This window comes from Apteryx mantelli, chromosome 4, assembly GCF_036417845.1.
Source record: "Apteryx mantelli isolate bAptMan1 chromosome 4, bAptMan1.hap1, whole genome shotgun sequence".
NCBI classification, from domain to species: Eukaryota; Metazoa; Chordata; class Aves; order Apterygiformes; family Apterygidae; genus Apteryx; species Apteryx mantelli.
The window spans coordinates 18,024,386-18,042,812 of record NC_089981.1 but is presented as its reverse complement, the minus strand read 5'-3'; the positions used below and the strand labels follow the sequence as shown (position 1 = coordinate 18,042,812).

Sequence of the window (18,427 nt, the reverse complement as noted above, 5' to 3'; positions counted from 1 at the left end):
TTTTCCCCTCTGTGGGAAAGGGATAAGGGCTGCAGTCGATGGCAGTTTGCATTCCTACAACAGTTTTAGAAAAGCAGGTTTATTGACTTAATTTAATAAAACAGCTTTTTAAATGAAGAATGATGGGTTGGGGGGAATCCGTACTCTCTCCTCTTAGGTGTGCGACTCTTCCGCGTCTTCCCGCTTGAGCTGTTCAATCAGCTGCTGTCTCTCTGCTGCTTGGCGCATCCGCATCATCACCAAGCTCTCATAGTCTCGCTCTGAGACCACTGATCTCTAGGAGCAGAAAACAAATATGACCTGTAAAGGACAGTACATAGCCCAGGCCCTGACTTCCTACAGTCTCCCTCTTCATAAATCACACTGACAACATGCATGTTCCATTCAGGGAGGTGGTTCATAGCAATATGATCCCAGGGAAGTCAGTAAGGTGTGAAAGCTGCCTACTCTGCAGAAAGTAGCCAGCTTCCTAAAGAACTGTGTTATTGACCCTTGACAGTGGCAGCAGCGAGACAGAGAGTGGGATAGACAGGGAGCCTGAATTACCATCTCATTGCTGGAGCTACTCCCACCAGCTCTCAACGAGGTTGGATGGGGAAGCATGGCTTGCCTTGCTGTGGTTGGTTACTCTGGATGACAAGCTTGCTTTGCAAGTACAACACCAGTGCACAAATTCCAGTTTACAACTAATCCATTATAAAGGCTAGCACCATAAAAACCAAACCTTTCCCTGGTGTAGTCGCGGAAGTGGCTGTACAAAGAAAATCAAATATGTTTCCAAGCCTTATTGGGACAAGAGCGTTTTAGCTCTCAAAAGCTCTTGTAGTTTTACTGCTGCGTGCGGCAGCAACTGTCACGTCAGCTAAGTGGTGATTGCAGACTCTGCCTAATAAATGTAGGCTGAAGATGACAGCTGCTATCTCAAAGCAAAGTAGTGGTTTTGGCACTCTGCTTTCAAAAGCAATTTAGCATTAGTAGGTGGCCTTACCAATTTCGGAGGTACTCAAAGCACTGCAATGCTTGGAAACATCCATCTCATTTGCTTGACACTTCAAGGTAGAAATAAAAGCATCTTGACAAAAAGATGAACAGAAAGATTTCATGTTCTTTTTTCTAGGAACTAGATTTAGTGGTGATTTAAGGACATCTTAAATAGAAAATGTAGGGATGAAAAGCCACTAGAATAGCAAAATAAGATCCTGCAGGAAAGTGGGGCAAGTGCAAATTCACTATTATATGCCAGCAAAGTGGTTCCTCCAGCTGCAGGCAGACTAGTTGTGAGGACAAAGTAGAAGCTCACAATAAATTGAAAACTCAGGCTGGGAAACTAAGAGACTATTACACCATAACTGATATCTTAGCAACTGCACGAATGAAATAACCTTTTGGTATCGTGCAGCATGGATTTTCATAGTGTCTGAGAAAGAGCCAGATTTTATCAGTCTTCAGTGGCAGAACTAGGTTTCTTCAAAGTTCCTGTCCATTAACCACAGATATTTACTGTCATCTGCCTGGCTGAATGAATTAGTCTACATGAAACTCATGCAGATGAGTCACCCATACAAACCCGAATCACTACTTCACACTCTGGATTTAAATTTAAAACAGACAAGAGATCACTTCTCGTGTCTTTTGTGAGCCCTGCTGAAACAACAAGCCATCAGAAGTGACAGTAGGAAGAGCACCAAGGGAAGAATCACAGTCTGATTCAAGATCGGCTACAAGTCGACATTCGTGTTGGTGGTTCTCAAGCAATCCGGATGTCTCTGAAGGAGCTTGCCTTCTCCTCAGGCAGAGTGTGGGTTGATGCTTTGCCACTCTACACACCTACTTCCTGCAATCCTGGCAATTACCAATAGTGTAAAACCCAGTTTCTGACGTGGCTGACTCAGCAAGGGCTTGGCTCAAAACAAATACATACGCACAAGGAACTGCAGCCTGGGAAGCAGTGACAGGAGGCAAATGAAGAGAAAGAGGCATTGTGGATTTTTAGTGTTTTGGGTCCAACCTGGCTGAACTGTCCCTGGACTTGCTTCTCCCAACATCTCATCGTATTGGTGAATGTGGTGGTCACAGTTCTCTCCGAGTGCTTCAGCAGTTTCTCCTCTGTTGGACTTGGGTGCTGCTCCTCCACCAAGTAAGTCTTTATTTTGCATTTGATTTTCCTAATGCTAGTTACACGTTCATTTTGTTGCTTTTTAAATTTCCATTTGTCTGTATTTCTTTGGTTTCCTTCAGTGTGACTGAGTCACCGGCTCCCTTCCTAACCACCGAGATTTTTATACTGTGCCCTTCACCATGAAGGTGGCTGGTTACCATGGTACCAAAGTGCCCTTCTGTTCTAGATGCTAGATTAAATCTGTTCTCATGGTGACTGTGTGCTATTGCTATTCTTCATCAGCTTGTTTCTGCAGCGCAGATTCAGTAAGCTCAGACATCGCCATTCCTTCTCTACTGAAGAGAAAGACTCCCTAATATATGACATGCCAATTGCTCCCTAACACAGGGATGTAGTGTGAAGAAGTTTGTATTTCCTGCAATACCAGCCTCTCTGTTTTCCTTCTAGCTATAGGAACAAGGAAGGAAGAGGCTGTTCCTGTTCTGTGTGACTTGTTGCTGATCCTGCAACTGAAGTCCAGCATCTGACTGTTGAGCAGTCAGCAGTTCCCTGCTTTTCACTACCTTTCATCAGCATGGATACCTGGCGGAGAGGGTCCATTAAGTCCACAACATTCTTTAGGCGTTTCTCACTCAGGAGACACAAAAAGCTGGGCAACCAAGTCATCATCTTGAATCAGAACAGCCACACACTCGACAATGATGGACAGTGCCAGAAGAGGGAATGCTTAAGGGATCTGAAGGACAAGTCTGATTACCTGTCGTGTCAGAGTGAACAAAACCTAGCCAAGGCACAAGCACCTCCCAAGCCTCCCCGGCTGTACCTGGACAGTTCTAGTTGCCCTAACATCATTGATCACACAGATTCTCACTCTGACATCTCCTTTTCTGGTGCTACTCATCAATACCATAAAGCCACTCAAACTCACTTCCACAAGGATCAGGCTACAGACTGTGGGACCTCAGAGACAGGTTCCCAGAATGGCACACCTCCTTCTGATCTTTCTGATCCCTTCCTGTCCTTCAAAGTGGATTTGGGGCTATCGCTTCTTGAGGATGTTCTGCAGACCCTCAGAAAACAGAATCCAAGAGATTATGCCATTTGAAGATATTTACCATTTAATTTATCACATTTACCTACTGACATTGCCAGTTTCTCTAGTCCTGACAGGAGGAAGGATACTGCAGTGTCCCTGTTCCGAGTGGCCTGTTTTGTTGTTCTTGCCTGACCCATCACAGACTGTTCTTGTCCTTGCTAAGGAGTCCTTTGGAGCAGAGCTGTCAGGCTGCATGCCTAGATGAGAGCACTGTCTGCTGGAACCTCACAAGTGAGTTTCCATTCTCTGCAATGGGAATTTCCCAATCTTGACTGTACACTTTCTCCTCATGGAAGAATGGCCTTGTTTGGCAAAGGACTTATTTTGGGGATGTGGCTGTGACCGTGTGGAGCATGGACAGAAAGGGATGTGGTGTACATCATTTGTGGATAACCAGGTGGCTTGCAAGGAGACAGCAGTGCCGCTATCTCAAAGCCACAGCTATAGCAAGGGTCAAAAGACAGAAACTGGTGTTTTTTCTCCCACCACATTTGGATGCAAAAGTCAAAAATATTCCTCCTTTTTTTTTCCTTGTGGCTTTCTCTTCCCCTAATTCAAGTGCAGTTGGCACTCCCAGCCTGGAAACAGGTAAGCATCCACAAAGGCTCAAAAAACAGCAACAGCAGTTTATTTATCTACTAGCAGGAGAAGAAATTTCCCTAGATACTGCTGCTTGAAGCATGCACTGATCTATCAGCTGTACAGATATAAAAGAATAAATGTATCTGTGATTGGAAGTGTCTTGTTGCCTCATTTCATTGGTAGCAAGCCAAAAAAAGCCCCAGCATCAAGAGCACAGATCCCTTGATCTGTAATGACCTCTCTGGTCCCTCAGGTTTTTATGAGGGGGGTGCAGAAGCAGTATGGCTCTGTTTTTCTGGGCTGGGAGAAGGCTAGTGCTGCTGGCATGCTGCTGTCCTACCTAGCACACACAGCTCAGAATCAAGACCCAGTGCTGAATTCAGCACAGTTCTTCACCTGCAAGCTGGACAGCAGGAAGAGCTCCGACAGGCTGAGAACACTTTAGGCAGTGTCGGGGTAAGCTATTAAAAAGACACTGCAGAAGTTACTGGGGCACCAAGTCTCACCTTTTCACACACCTGAATTAGATACCAGGGCCCTTTTTTAAAAAAACAATCCCCATATTTCCCCCTCATCCCCCCCAAGGCCCCCCCAAAAGAAAACAACAGATAGATAATCATAAGCTTTGGAAACAGACAACAGCAATGTGCACAGAGACGTTCCAAGAAGGTACAGACAGCCCTTAACCTGCCAAATTCACATCAGGCTGTAAAGGCAGATAATATGAACCCAACTTGCTGCAGCCTCAAAGGAGCTTAGAAAAGATGCAAGACAGTGCCAGACCGAAAGCTTTTCTCACCACTTCAACATGGCTGAACAGATGGCCCAACATGAGTGTGGAGCACTGGTAGGGGGATACCAATACTAAAGATGCAAGGATGACCTTCCCAGGAATGAATACTTCATGCTGTTGTAGTGGCAAGCTACGCTCTTCACAGCATTATACAGCTGTGGTGTGCCCTGAATCATCCAGAGCTGCAGCATGGCAATCAAATGGTCATTGCTGTCAGACAGCCTAGAGTTACCATGGCCAATCCACAGCTCTTGTAGTTCAAGCATAACTCTCCTGTTAAGCTCTGGCAGCTCTCCAGGAGCTGCTGGACAAAGCATATCCTTGGCTGTGTGAGGAAACAAGCCAGCAAGGACTGCAGGGGCAAACACTGTCTTCTCACAGTGGGGCCCTTCAGGAGTCAGCCTCAATTTCATCTGGGAACTGCTTCCAAAGCTCCCCTGGCTTAAGTGTGTGTGTGGCTCTCAGTTCTTTGAGGGCTGTGGTGCACAGCTCCTGGCCGACTACCCCAGGCAGGGAGTACACGCAGCTCTCAAGCGGATGAGTAGTGAGTGTGTTGCCATGAGACCACTGCGGCTCTTTGGCTGTTTTCTGAAGGGAAGTGGGAAGGGAGCTGCATTTGCACAGAGTGGGAACAAACAGGGGGTGGAATCAGACAGGAATAGGAGCTATACAGAGGGAGCGGCAAATAGGAAGTAAGGGCAACCTAAAAGAGAACGAGATTTGTGCAGAGCTGAAAGAGAACTTGAAAGCGAGAATGTGGGCCTTGATGGATGGGAAGCCAGACTGGATATGAAAGGAGAAGGTGGGGAGTGGATCAGGGCAGTGGCAAAAAGAAGATCTCTGAAAGATTTCATTTTGGATAGTATGGAAGTGAAGAGCTGAAGACAAAGGGTTAGTTAGAAGAAGTACAGCCAAGAAAAGCAATTACCAAATTACTGATTTTGGAAACATCCTAGTGGAAGCAGGAATAGGATTTGGGAGAAGCCCTGGGGTAGGAAAGGAGTAAGAAAGGAAGGAATCCGAGTAGCCTAGAGATTTTAGCCTGGACAGCAAGACTCAATCAAAGAAACAGCAGCTGCTTACACATAAAAGCAGTAGAAAGGACATACAAGCATCAGAAGTGTGATTTCCTGGGAAAGGATGTAAATCTGCAGTTGTAAGTCCTCACCATTTTAAGAGCCAACATGAGAATTATGGGGCTGTGCTGGACAGAAGTGACTCTCCATCTCCACACAGCATGAACACCATTGGTCACTTTAGCCTGCTCTCCCTTGCTGCTCCATCAAAGTAATCCCTCACAGCAGGCAGATGCTGCCGTTTCACACAAACAAGCTTTGGTCACGGAAACAAGCCAAGACAAACTCAGTCACAAGACAGGGCTTTCACCTTGCCTTCAGAGGCAAGAATCCACTATTAAGCTCCAACTGCACCAGTGACCCCCTTAGGTATTAATGAGCTCTTCAGAGCCAGTTCTTGTTCTGTACTAGTGAGGAATACTCAAACTCATTGGACTGAATTCTGCTTTTTTTACAATTTGTTTTCTAATACTCTGGCCACCTCAGTGAATCTGGAGTGTCAGCAGGGCTCTCACTGGTTCTACATTGTGCATGGAGATCCTCTCAGCTCTGCTTCCTGTGGCTACTGGGCTACGCTGTTATAACCGCTTTTGCCCAGGATTTCTGGGAAATGATGCTGTTCAGGGCCAGGCTGTTCAGAGGATGTGCATCCCAAGTGGAAACATACCAGCCCCAAACAAAACTGGGACAGCAACAAGGCATTCTGATGTGTAAAGACATCTACTGTAACTAAAGCGCTTAGCAAAAAGCTGGGACACCAAATGCATCAAAGAACCTCACAGGCGGCCAAAAATATTTAGGTAGTGAACACATAGAAGGCTGATCTAAATGCACACACACACACACACACACACAAATTAAGGGCACCTGCAGAGCATGAGGCAAGATTCCTCTCAGCAACAATCAGATCTGAGTTTTGATCTTTATATCACAGGGAAAGGAGGGGAGGGGAAGGAGTGTCACGTGAAGCTTGAGCTGGAACTGAAACAACCAGCAAAGGAACTCAGGCTCCTTCACACCTTCCCTCTTAGACAGCCAAGTTATCACTAAATAGGTCAGAAAACATGCAGAGCACAAACTACATTACACTTTGTTCTATAGCACTGAATTTAACATGCTTCAAAGAAATGAATACAATTTCCACTCCAAAGGACCAATGGGAGCAGAGGGTAACTGACAGCCAGCAATTTGTTGCAGCATGGCCTCAGAGTCTGGAGAAACCTGCTTTCTATGTTTTAACCACTAGATGTTATTGCCTTTCATCTGTGTTGTGTTTGGAATACATTTGCTATCCGAGAGCAACAGCTCCAGATGGATTAACAACCACCTTGCACTCAAAGTGTCTACCAAGGCCATTAATAACACTGTCAAAGATGACTTAAATGGACAATAAGGTCTCTTTACTAGGACATTTAGTTTGATACTTTCTTTTCCCTTCCACAGACCCTAAGAATATACATTTGCTTCTTTCAGCATTGAAATCCCATCCTCAGTGAGTAAACCAACCTCTGTAAACAAGCCTTCTAGGAGACCCATTCCAACCAGCTTTCAGCCAGAGGATTCCCAGAGTCAAAGTGTACTGGAGTAAACCCACAGAAAAGGGGCATTAGAGGCTTCAGGCTGAGCAAAGAACATCTTTTGCTCTTGGAAGAGAGATTGTGGAAAGAACCACTCATCCAGGTAGCTTGTGTCTCAGCATGCTGCTACTCAAGCAAAAGGTCACTAAAAAAAGGCCATTGCTTCAGCATAAAAAGGCTCATCAGAAAGCCAGGCCCTTCACTAACAGCTTCTTTGCCAGCTCTGCTGGGAATCAATGTATTTTACTCAAAGTACAGAGCCCACTGTTAAATTTAGGTTGCTATAGAAACAGATTTAAGTAACAGCAGCCTACGTTTGCCTTACCTGTGAAATCCTCGGCTGACTAGCACTGTCAGAAGGGACAGTGCTGGGATTACTCTGGGGCTGGCCCTCCAGCCAGGAAATCTTTAGAGGATTATTTATCAGGCCAACTTCATTCTTCACAGCCATCTCCTACCAATGAAAATATCCTTTCATCACCATCTGAATTTTGGAACACACGATGTTGCAGCTCACTAACAATCATAAGAGTTTTTCCATTTCAGCCCTGAATCAAGGTCAAGTAGGGCACAAACAGGTTTCACAGCTGCCCTACACAGGAAGCACCCTTTTTTAAGGCCCATACCTGCATCAAGCACAGAATGGACATATCACTGCCAGTACTTCTAATAAAAAGAGCACAGATATTTATTTTGATATACTTAGATTATTTGGATATATGAGTAAAAGAGCAGGTGACAAGGAATAAAGAGAGACTCTTGCATAGTATAATTTTAAGTTGATGGAACTCGTAAAATTAAGAGTGACTGATGATTTTTGTTTCCATTGCCACATGAATGATCATAACTTATAGTGAGTCAAGATATTTTGGGGTTTGTTTTTTTCCCCTCTCAAATCTGTAGATGCCTGATATAATCTCTAAAACTCATTAAGCCCACCCCCACAATGGGTAATTAACCCTCAGTCAGAGCTGGCTCAATAGATGAGTGCCTGCTCTTTAAAGCAGCAGCTCTTTCCTCAGCCATTTACATGTGCAGCCTGCTTGTTTACGTGCATGATCTGCTCTGGGTTTATGCCTTGAGCTTTGCCACTCCCTTCATGCATCTGTACCTTTGGACTCTCATTACCCTTCTCCACTGCCTTAATGACAAAGCAGTGGCTCTAGGCTGCCAGTCTGCTAACCATTCCCTCGTGCAACACCTCTTCTTCTCCACTGAGCATATCTGTGGTCTCCACCAGACTTACAGCAGCCTTAACCGTAGCAAATTCCACGACTGCACTCCCTGTCTTCCTACTTGAGATCAACAAATTGAGCACATCACCATACTGTAAGAACAAAAAAAGAAAGAAAAGTCAATTACACACCCAGATGAGAAGCAAAATACATCTGTGGAACACATGGAGAAAACACACGTCTCCACAGACCTAAGGCTTGAGCTGTCACCCTTTCTGTATTACAAGATGCTTCCATGGATCCTGACCTGACACAATTTCTGCCCCTCCAAGAAATGATTTTGGGGAGGTATGTGGCTACATACCTGGCTTTCGGCAGGCTACAGTGCAGGATGGCTGCTCAGCTCAGAGTCCTAGCTACAGCAGATACTCTCATGAAGGGAAAATAGAAAACATGCTGGGATTAATCAGAGCATAGGCTCTCATCTATTTCCGTCTCCTGTCTCCTCACAGCAGCTAACATACCGTGCCTTAAGTGAAGGTGAAAACGCATCATAACCATGCAGTCAGTCTAATCTTTATGCAGGGCATGAACTATTCATGGAAAAAAGTTTGTGACAGCTCTGCTTCCAGCAGCAATTGCTGCTGGGAGACAGGGATGACAACTGGGGAACAGTTCACAGCTGATGCTGATGATCTCTGAAAATGGCATGAGAGAAAGCTGGACAACAGCAAAGAAAATGAGCTGCTCCAGTTTCTATATAGCTTACCAGAATTTACTATCCCTTCTTATAGCATAAGAGCAGGGAAAGATCAAGTAATAAAGAAGAGTGTCAGACAGCACCTTTTGCAGGATTCGCAGCAGAACATCTTTTGAGTATCCCCCTTTTGTCTCATCTTCTTTCCTGCATTTCCATTTTAGCTGGGAAATAAATGTGACAAGTTAATTTTGTCTACTTCAACACACATTGCTGTGCTGAATGCAGCTCCTGCCACCTGCAGAATAATCAGGTTGGCTGTTTACAGCTTACAATCCCAACATTGCCAAGACAATGATTTCACCATCAAAACATGCAAAGGGAATAAACTATTTGGGCAACAAGGAGAAAGACTGCTCATTGGAATAAAAAAAGCTCATACCTGAAAGCATATTAATGGCTATATTAAGGTAATAAGTCAAGGTAATAAGCAGATGTTTCCCAGTGCCTAAAGCAGAGACCATTCAAATTCAGGCTCAAAAGTCTAGATTGAACAAAAAAGGAGAAAAAGAAGGGGGAGGGAGGAAGGATATATTATAGGCAGTGGCAGGAGCTGTTTGCATGCATGATGAGTGCTAGATAGAGGAACTTCATCTCCACTGTACAAAAGGCCATGCCTGCTCAGCAACAGAGTTGAGGTGCCCCTTTTGGTTTCCAAAGCTGCAAACGTTCTGTCAGTTTTCACCCAAACCCAGCTTTACAGGGATATCTTACTTTGAGTTTGGGGGTTATTTTGCCTTCTGCTCCATTCCCTTCGTGTCTGCCTAAAGAGAGTGAAAGAAAAAAAGACAGAAATGACACAAGTAGAAACTTTCTCACCTAAAGAGCATCAGCACAAAATTTACCCTGAGAATGTACGTATGGCAATAGCAACTGCACTTCTGAATTTCTTTTGTACTAGACTATTTCAGCCCCAAGAGTCTTGCACAATACATCAGAAGCCCCAGTATAGACAGAATATTGGATGCCAATATTTTTCCTTTCTTTGATGCTCAGACTTGCTATAACCAAGCACAGAAAATGTGTAAGTAAAAATACAGGCCCTGTGTATGTTATATTCTGTATAATTTCTCCCTGCAAGGGGGGCTGTACTACTAGGAACAAGCATGGAAAAATTAAGCAAAGACAAAAACAAGGCTAGCACACCATGAGAATTTAATCTGGCCCTATAACGTAAATACATTATAGTGACTTGCTCTTCATCTCGGAGTTTTACAGTAAGTAAATGCTCAACATCCTCCCCAATTCCTCATATGTGAAATTAAGTTAAGAAAGGCTAGGGTGGGCTGAATGACTTATGTACAATCACACTGGAAATTCATGGTGACCCCAAAAAAGAGGTTCCGCATCTTGACCTCTGGTGTTATTTTTTTACCCATTAGATCAACATTCTCCCTGTGGGAAAGCAGGAGATTTTATGGTATGACCTCTGCCAGAATGAAAGGGGTAGGAAGCAAAAGTCTTCCCATTAAACTGAACTCCTGAACAAGAACTCTAAATTGTTTTGAAAAGCAGAACAGAATTTTTCTGAAGCATACAACTATTTTAAGCTCACAGAGACACAGTATGAAAAAAGGCAGGTCACTCCAGAAATCTGTGGGTGGAAGTGAGGTTCAGGAATACCAAAGGATGAAGTGCAGGGATTTTGGAAAAGCTCATCCCGTCCTGTATGAGGGAGACTAACAACAGCTCCCAAAGAGCCCATGAGAATTAGAGGGAGACAACCTCACACATAGTAACTTTCTATTTTCGCATTGCAGCAGAGAATGCAGATGTTTTCCAGTTCAACACATTGTTCATTTCCTGAAGGATTTGATGTCGGTCTCTGTACAAACTTGGAATGATAACTATGTATGCCCAAAAAACATGAGAGAAACAAGTTCCAGGAAGTAAAACTCAGCAACCACAGATTGTACAAAACTTTATCCTCCTTACTGAATCTCTTTTGGATGATAGAGACTAATGACTCTCAAGAGGATGCAGAAGAAGTAAGCCCAATGACAACTGTCACTGTTTGCAAACTTGAACTGGTCCCTATTTTAAGTATGCAAGGCTGACTGCTTTGATTGTGACAATCAGATGAATATGACTTTAGGCTTCTTTCCCAGAACAACTGTGGGGCTCCACATCAGGCCATCTAGGTTCAATGCTTTAGAAGATGACCGCCCATATTCGTTGCAGAGGAGCAGCCACAGACAACATGTGAAAGAGCAACATGCCATATATAGGAAGAAACTTCCCAGAAATATTAATCTTTTCACTTGTCCCTGAAAATAAGGTGCTAAGTAGAAGTCTTATATGTGGTAACGTGACTAGGTCAGAAGCTGCATCCAAAAGTGAGCTCTGCCTGCAGGTGAGTTGAGTCTTAGGGGCATGCAGTTTGTCTAAGGGCTTCAGTCTCATCTGTCCTCACCTTGGATGCGCTGCTCTCTCTCAAGTCGGATCTGTTCTTGAATGAGTCTCTGCTGCTCCTCAAGCTGACGGGAGCCTTCTTCACGCAGGCGTATTATCTACAGGACAGGTAAGACAGCATGAATGTCTGAGGGCGTGGTTTAATGGTTGGCTCACACCAGCCTAAAACTGTACTTCTGACAAGGAGAGCTTGTCTTATACTCGTCTCCCGAGGCAAATTCCTCCCTGTGCCAGCCCTACTGCTCATGTACTGATTGGACCGCTCATGTTCCCTATGGACAGAGTCCCTTATCAGCTAGCACATAAGCAATTAGCTGTTGCTATTCCTGCTCTGCAGAAAGAAAAGGGCAGACTTAAAAAAACATAAAAAAAAAATTATTTGAGATTGATACATTTGCCAGACTGCTACAAGACCCCTCCACAGACAAGCCTCTCTCTGGCTCATAGAGCCCATAGGCCAAAAGGCTGAAGCACTGCTACAATCAGGTTTGCTGCATCTCATCACATGGTTCTCATGATGAATGCGAAGACTTCCAACAATTCTTCTCAAAAACAACATAAAAATCCAAGAATTCATCATTACTTCTTGTTCTAGTGTTCTTGTTATCCGGATCTCCTCCTCTTCACTCTCACGGGTCTGGGCTTCTCGTTCCCTGGCTTCAAGATCTGCAGAGAAAAAAATAAAATTAAAATCATCCAAAGAGAATTTTCACAGTTGCCATTTTTCTCTACAGAGCTGTACTGAAATTCAAAATAGAGTTCTGACAGCTATGCCACCTCTCTTCTGCCCAGATACAGCAATGTACTAGCAGTCCCAGTGGTCATCAAAAACCTCAATACCTTCCTAGAGTAGGATCATCCCCAGGTATGATTACGGGAAAAGATTTCAGCTACTACATTGTACTGGGCATAAAAGAACATAGCTGTTAGAGATGGACAGCAGTTTAATGATCAGTGGTGAGTTCCGGTGGTGGAAGAAATGCAAATACCCTGCTAAGGAACACTTCAAGCCAAAACGAAGTTTTGATTTCATTACCAAGCTTTACTTTCTTTCGCCTCTCATCAAGCTTTTGTGTCCTTTCTGCTGCTTGCTTCTTGGCTTTTCTCACTTTGTCATATGCCGCCTGTCAAAGAACCAACAGAATAGTGTGAAACTATATAAAGCAAAAGGGATAAAATGCAAAGTGATGAATAAAGGAAAGATCAGATATTGAAGCACTTTAACCAGAGGTGAAGCATTTTCTGTCTCTTTTTAGCATTCCTCCTAAAAATGTTGGAAGTTAACACAAATATCCTGAAAACATTAAAAGAGGTCCAAGGGTCTCCAGATTGAGCCTGAAAGGAAAGTCAAAAAGTCCAGGAATAACTGCAAAGTGTATTTGAGAGAAAGCCTAACCCATTTTTACAGGTGGGAAGAATATTTTGGGTTCCTGAATAGGCCAAAAGTGGCTTTGGGGGCACTGGTAACATCGGCAAAAAAATGTCATATTCTGAAAGGCATGGAATAATTATTTCTTTTATACCTATTGATGATGGGTCAGGTCTGGCTTAGAGCAAAATTTTAAAATAAACAAGGTTTACTTTACGTGAAAGGTTTATTCATAAGCTGGATGTTTAATTTGACTGGGGGAAAAGTATCAAATCAAAGAACACCAGCATTCTTCAGTAGTAATAGCACATCATTGTTCATTTAGCACCATACAGAGAGTAAATGCTCGGTTTCACTGACATTTGTTTAAAACAGTTAATAATCTGTTCACTGACCTTCACAGAATCCTTTATGGTAGGTAAAGCATAGACCTGCACAAGTGCTTAAAAATTACTTTTGAATAGTCATACATGCAAGCACTCCTCTTGTTTAATAAACTAGAGAAGTTGATGTTTCTCCTTCCTGTATGTGAAAGGTTTGCTAAACACTCTTTTTCCTTTTAAATATAGAAGCCAAAATGTTCTTGGAAGCAAAAAGTTTCATCGTCCGTTGGAAGGGAGATTACAATTTTTGCCAATGCTTGGAAAGAGGAGAGTTATACCATATTTTTAAATCTTATCATCTGAAATTTTAATATGCATTCTCTCATGAGTTTAACTGGATACAATTATTTGCTCATGCTGAACTTTTTATTCTTTCCCTTCACATATCCAGACTACTTTCAGGGCTTGAGTAGTAGGCACTCAACCACTACTTCAGCAAGAACAGAGTCCAAGCTACATCTGGCAGCCTGCAAAGTTCTCGCAGCAAGAGGATAGAGATCAAGACTATGATTTGGCTTTTCTGTTTATAAGTCTCTGTGCCCCATGGAAAGAAAGACTTTGAGCCCTAAAGATCACAAGCCTAGATATTACTTGTTTGTCAGACTGACTTCAAGGGAGCTGCAAATGCAACGATGTCACAGGAATTTAATATGTCTCTGAATCAATCGGTGGTGATTATTTCTTTATTTTAAAAGTGGGATATGTCTCAGTTTAATACATTATTAAACACAGTATCTCACTCAGTAAATGGACAGAATACACAGAGAACATCAGATTGGACTAAGGACGTTTTGTCTAAGCTTTTATCCGGCACATACTACTTGATCTCACAGTGAACTACAGGGCATAACAGATGAGACTTGCATTCATGAAGGCTCAATCAAAGAAGAGTGCAGGGAACATGACAGACAAGAGGAGAGTTTTCACTACTTCCCCATCAGGCTTGCACAGGTTAACACCACACACTCCCACCATGAACAAAAGATAGGCATCCTTACCCTTGCTGCTGCATCTGTTAGCACTGCTAAGGCCTGAGATAGCTGGTGGAAGACTTCCGCTGGGAATTAGAAGAAAAAAGGTAAGATGCAGAAAACCATGCTAGTGGTCTGGAGATGAATCAGAAAAGACAATCCCTTATGGAAGAAACCTGCAGAACGTGAGAAAGAAGAATAACCTTTCCAAAGCATTTGCAAGCAAACCCATAGTCAGGATCTCCCCAATTCAAAGAAAAACATTCTTAATTTACACTGAAGTTTAGATAACAAACAAAAATTGGGACCTTTGCATTACAAGAAATATCTGGAAAACATGACTTCAACAGAATCCGTATAGAAATTCATTCCTGAACCCGAAGTCAGCCTGAAACAGTGTGTTACAAATAAATTCTTCTTTTCATATTAATAACTTTTCAGCCCAAGATCCAAACGTTCTCTTTTACATCAATATTGCTGACCCTTTTCCTGAAGGGATATGCTTATTAGCTGGAGGCCTCCCCACACACTTCAAACCACCTCCAAATTTTCTGCAGATAATCAAAACTCCCAGCTTTCCTCTCATTACTGTAAAATATTTGGTTTCCTGCTGGCAGTCTCCACACTACAATTATACATTATCAGTCTATAAATCTGTGGTCTAACAAACTGGAAAATGCAAAATTTTGAGGTGTCTTGATGAATGGCATCCTTCCAGTTACTGCTGCTGTTCATTTTCACCCACAGGTAGTTGCAAAACAAATGGAGAAGCTGTAGAATCCACAGACCTTGCTAACTGTTTAGGTGTACTCAGCTGCACAGAGTCAGGGCCTACTCTCTAACAGACAATAATGGGCATTGCCCATATAGAATAATGATTTATAAGCTTGCTATTAAAGTTTCAATTTTGAGAAGTATGAATTAAAAGAATGACTAGCAAGTTAACGTCGGTGACAATATGGCCAAAGGTCCAGGATTCAAGTAGCAGACGGAAAGATTTGGGGAGGTGCAAATAAAATTTCAGCATTCACTTAACACTTAGGCTTTTGAAAGTCAACATGTATGCATTTAATCTTAAAACCCAGAGAAATCTAGCAATGAAAATAACTCTTAATCCTGCATACGTATATATCATATGACACAAACCCAGGTATTCTCTTAATTGCATGCAAAGACAGACCTGAGGTTAAACAGAGCCACCTCCAGGAGTCTGCACAGGTGGATCAGACAAGAACAGTGGTTTGTGTCCACACACTCCAATCTCACCTGCTTTGGGATTGTCCGGGTTCTTATCCGGGTGACAAGTCAGGGCCTTCTGGCGGTAAGCTTTCTTAACCTGTAAGAGCCAGAACAGAGATTTGTCAGTTGGTACTGTTTGGTCTGTGTCGAGAAACACAGCTTGGAAAACTGCACCACAGAAATGCAAAAAAACCCCCCTACTCAGAGGGTGTTTTTTTCTTTTTTTTTGCTTAACTTAAAACACACCTCCCTATCATAAGCAGAAGACTGTAGTTGAGCCAACATTCATTTGCACGACTAGAAATCCCCTGGCCCTGACAGAAAATAAAAGCCATTTCTGGAGAGCCATTGGTCCCTCAAACATAAAAAATGAAGGAGCCTACTGTAATAGCAAGAGACTACTGAAACTCAGTTTTCAACTTCAGTGCAGTGACCTGCTCTTTTTATCACACTGTACTGAAAGGATAACCATTTCAGCCCAGGACGTTTAGTAAGCAGACGGCTACATTTTGAATCAATTTAAGCTTTTTAAGGCCAGAAGTTTTACTTTTAGGTGCACGGTGTTACAGCAGTCACGATCATCAAGGTCAAGTCTAATACACTGAAGCACAGTTTTCTATCCAGTCAGAGGGATACAGTGTTCTTCACAGCTATAGCCATTTGGGACAGAGTACGTACAATTTACTGCACAACAATTGATTTTGGCAGGTGAAGAAATTTTGACCAAAGACTATTTAATCTCGTCTACACTTCAAAGAAAAATTGACAGCTTTATGGACTAAGTCACTACAGAGGCTTTTAATAACCGAGTTTTCTTTATCATGGGGAACACCTGCATGCAAGAAAGGAAAGGAAAAAAAAGCTGCTCTGTTCAACTGCCAAGCAGTCTTAATTCGACTGGAAGAAATAAGTGGTGGCTCAGCACCACCTGGTGGACAAAACTGAGGGAAGGTAGATCAGCAGCTGAAACATGACAGGCCTAATTCTATCTCCTCCACAAACAAGACTCCAATAAAAAGAGAGGGACATCTTCTCATATCATGCATCATTCACAACTATCTCAATAACTGTTCTATACAGCAAGTTTAGCTAAGGCTTCTCTAAACAGTTAAGTTAGATTTCCTTAGGTAAAACTTAAGTAAGCTTTGCTCCGCTTTGTTCAGCTCTTTTGGTGATGCTTCTCCGAATATAAAGGTTCTCTGGGCTGTTTCAAGCATTTTGTATCAAGGAGTAGAACTCTAAATTACGCTTGTCAATTTTTAAGTTCCACTGTAACATTCAAATTGTAATTTCTTCTTTTTTCTCATTGAGCAGCTCAGCAGTGAAGCTAAGGTCAACCAAAGTCTTCCAACTCATTCAATCCCATGGTTTATATTTGGCTTGTTTCCCCATTTTATGCTCACGGTACCTGGCATTTCCAGGCAGTCTCTGATACAATTGCTGGACAGACCCAGACTTTAGCATCCAAGTTTTACTCAGTTGTTCTTTTACTGCTCTTTACTGCTTAAGAAAAAAAAAAAGAGAGAGAAAAAACTTAACGGGAGAAAAGAAAGTTCTTGTTTTAAGTTTAACTTTGTTCAGGTATTAAAAGTTTTACTCAGCAAGTCTTACTGCCCTTGAATAGGTCAGTCAGTTTCCCCGTTTAATCCTGTAGGCCCTTCAGATATTTATAGTGTTGACTTAGCTTTTAAATTAAAAAAAAATAGGAACGTGTAATTAAAAAAAAAAAAAAAAAAAGATATCATGGGAACCTACAGCACCTAAAAATGATCTCTAGTAAATAGGGTTTTTTTTGTTAGTTTGTTTTTTTGGTAAACATCAGAGGAGACTTCCTTCTGAAGGTACATAAGCAAACAACATAGGAGAAATATCGGCTGAGGCTAACTGGAATTTTGCAGCTCATTTCAACCGATTTCACCGTTCCAAAACAAGGTCTCACTCCACAGGTTTAAGACAAGGAAATACAAGCATAAGTTGAGCGCAGCCAGGTCAGCATTAGGAAAATGAGCTTTTCGTTTTGTTAACAAATACAGTCGCCAGCAGCTAACGGGCGACAACGAAGCACCAGCTCAGCTACGAAGGCAGCAGTGTCCGCGGCAGCGCTCGGGGCAACTACTGAACTGGCTACACGGAGACCAGCAGAGCCGTGTAAGCTCCTTCTCCCCTTACAAAAGCGGCAGTAACTTCCGTTACTGCGTGAAAAGCAGAAAAGCCGGAGCCGCCGAGGACAGCGAGGAGCAGAGGGAAGAGAGGGGTCCCGGGCCGAGCCTCCCGCGGCCCTGTTGGGAGCCCCGGACCGCGGAAGCCCCGGTCCTGACCTCCTTCTCCGACGCCTTCTCCCCGACTCCCAGCAGGCCGTACAGGTCCAGCTGCAGCACATCCTTATCGACCGCCATCTCCGCGCTGACCAGCTTCTCCCCCCGCCGCTGCCGAGCACCTCGGGCCCGCTCCGCGCGCTGCCTGCCGGGAAATGGAGTCTTTCAGCGCCCTGCGCCGCGGCAGTACCGGCGCGACGGGATGGGAGGGGGCAGCTCGACTACAAGTCCCACAATGCACCGCGTGGCCCGCGGCAGGCCGGGAAGCCCTCGGCGCCTGGGCGCGCAGTGGCCGCTCCCGGCAGGCATGGCGCGGATGGGAGGGTGTTGGTGCGGTGCGCTGGGCGATGTAGTTTGTTCATGGAACAGCACGTGGCGTCTGGAAACGGGGTGGGGCGGCCGAGGGACTACAACTCCTGTCGGGCCTTGCGCCGCCTGTGGGTGAGGCCAGAAGTAAAGTGCCGGAAAGCGCTAGAGCTGCCTGCGCTTTGCTGTCGGGCTGCTCAGCGCGCCCGGGCCAAGGCACAGTGCCTGGGGACAATCCTAATCTAGTTCTCCGTATT

At 43.7% G+C, this 18,427-nt stretch overlaps 2 protein-coding genes across 2 annotated transcripts; one reads left to right on the top strand and one right to left on the bottom strand.

Moving 5' to 3' along the window:
• Positions 1–63: 63 nt before the first annotated feature.
• DNAJC17 (DnaJ heat shock protein family (Hsp40) member C17) lies at positions 64–18,031 on the bottom strand. Its single transcript, XM_067295798.1, has 11 exons — positions 17,868–18,031; positions 15,577–15,646; positions 14,338–14,396; positions 12,624–12,711; positions 12,171–12,253; positions 11,589–11,685; positions 9,890–9,939; positions 9,262–9,339; positions 8,490–8,570; positions 7,569–7,697; positions 64–276 (listed from the first exon to the last, which is right to left on the bottom strand). The coding sequence occupies exons 1-11, from the start codon at positions 17,943–17,945 to the stop codon at positions 154–156; spliced, it is 936 nt and encodes a 311-aa protein (XP_067151899.1). The 5' UTR covers positions 17,946–18,031; the 3' UTR covers positions 64–153.
• Positions 283–4,028, top strand: C4H15orf62 (chromosome 4 C15orf62 homolog). The gene is made up of 2 exons (XM_013945379.2): positions 283–2,137; positions 2,567–4,028. Exon 2 carries the CDS (start codon positions 2,694–2,696, stop codon positions 3,222–3,224), a length of 531 nt encoding a protein of 176 aa, XP_013800833.2. The 5' UTR covers positions 283–2,137; positions 2,567–2,693; the 3' UTR covers positions 3,225–4,028.
• Positions 18,032–18,427: the final 396 nt, after the last annotated feature.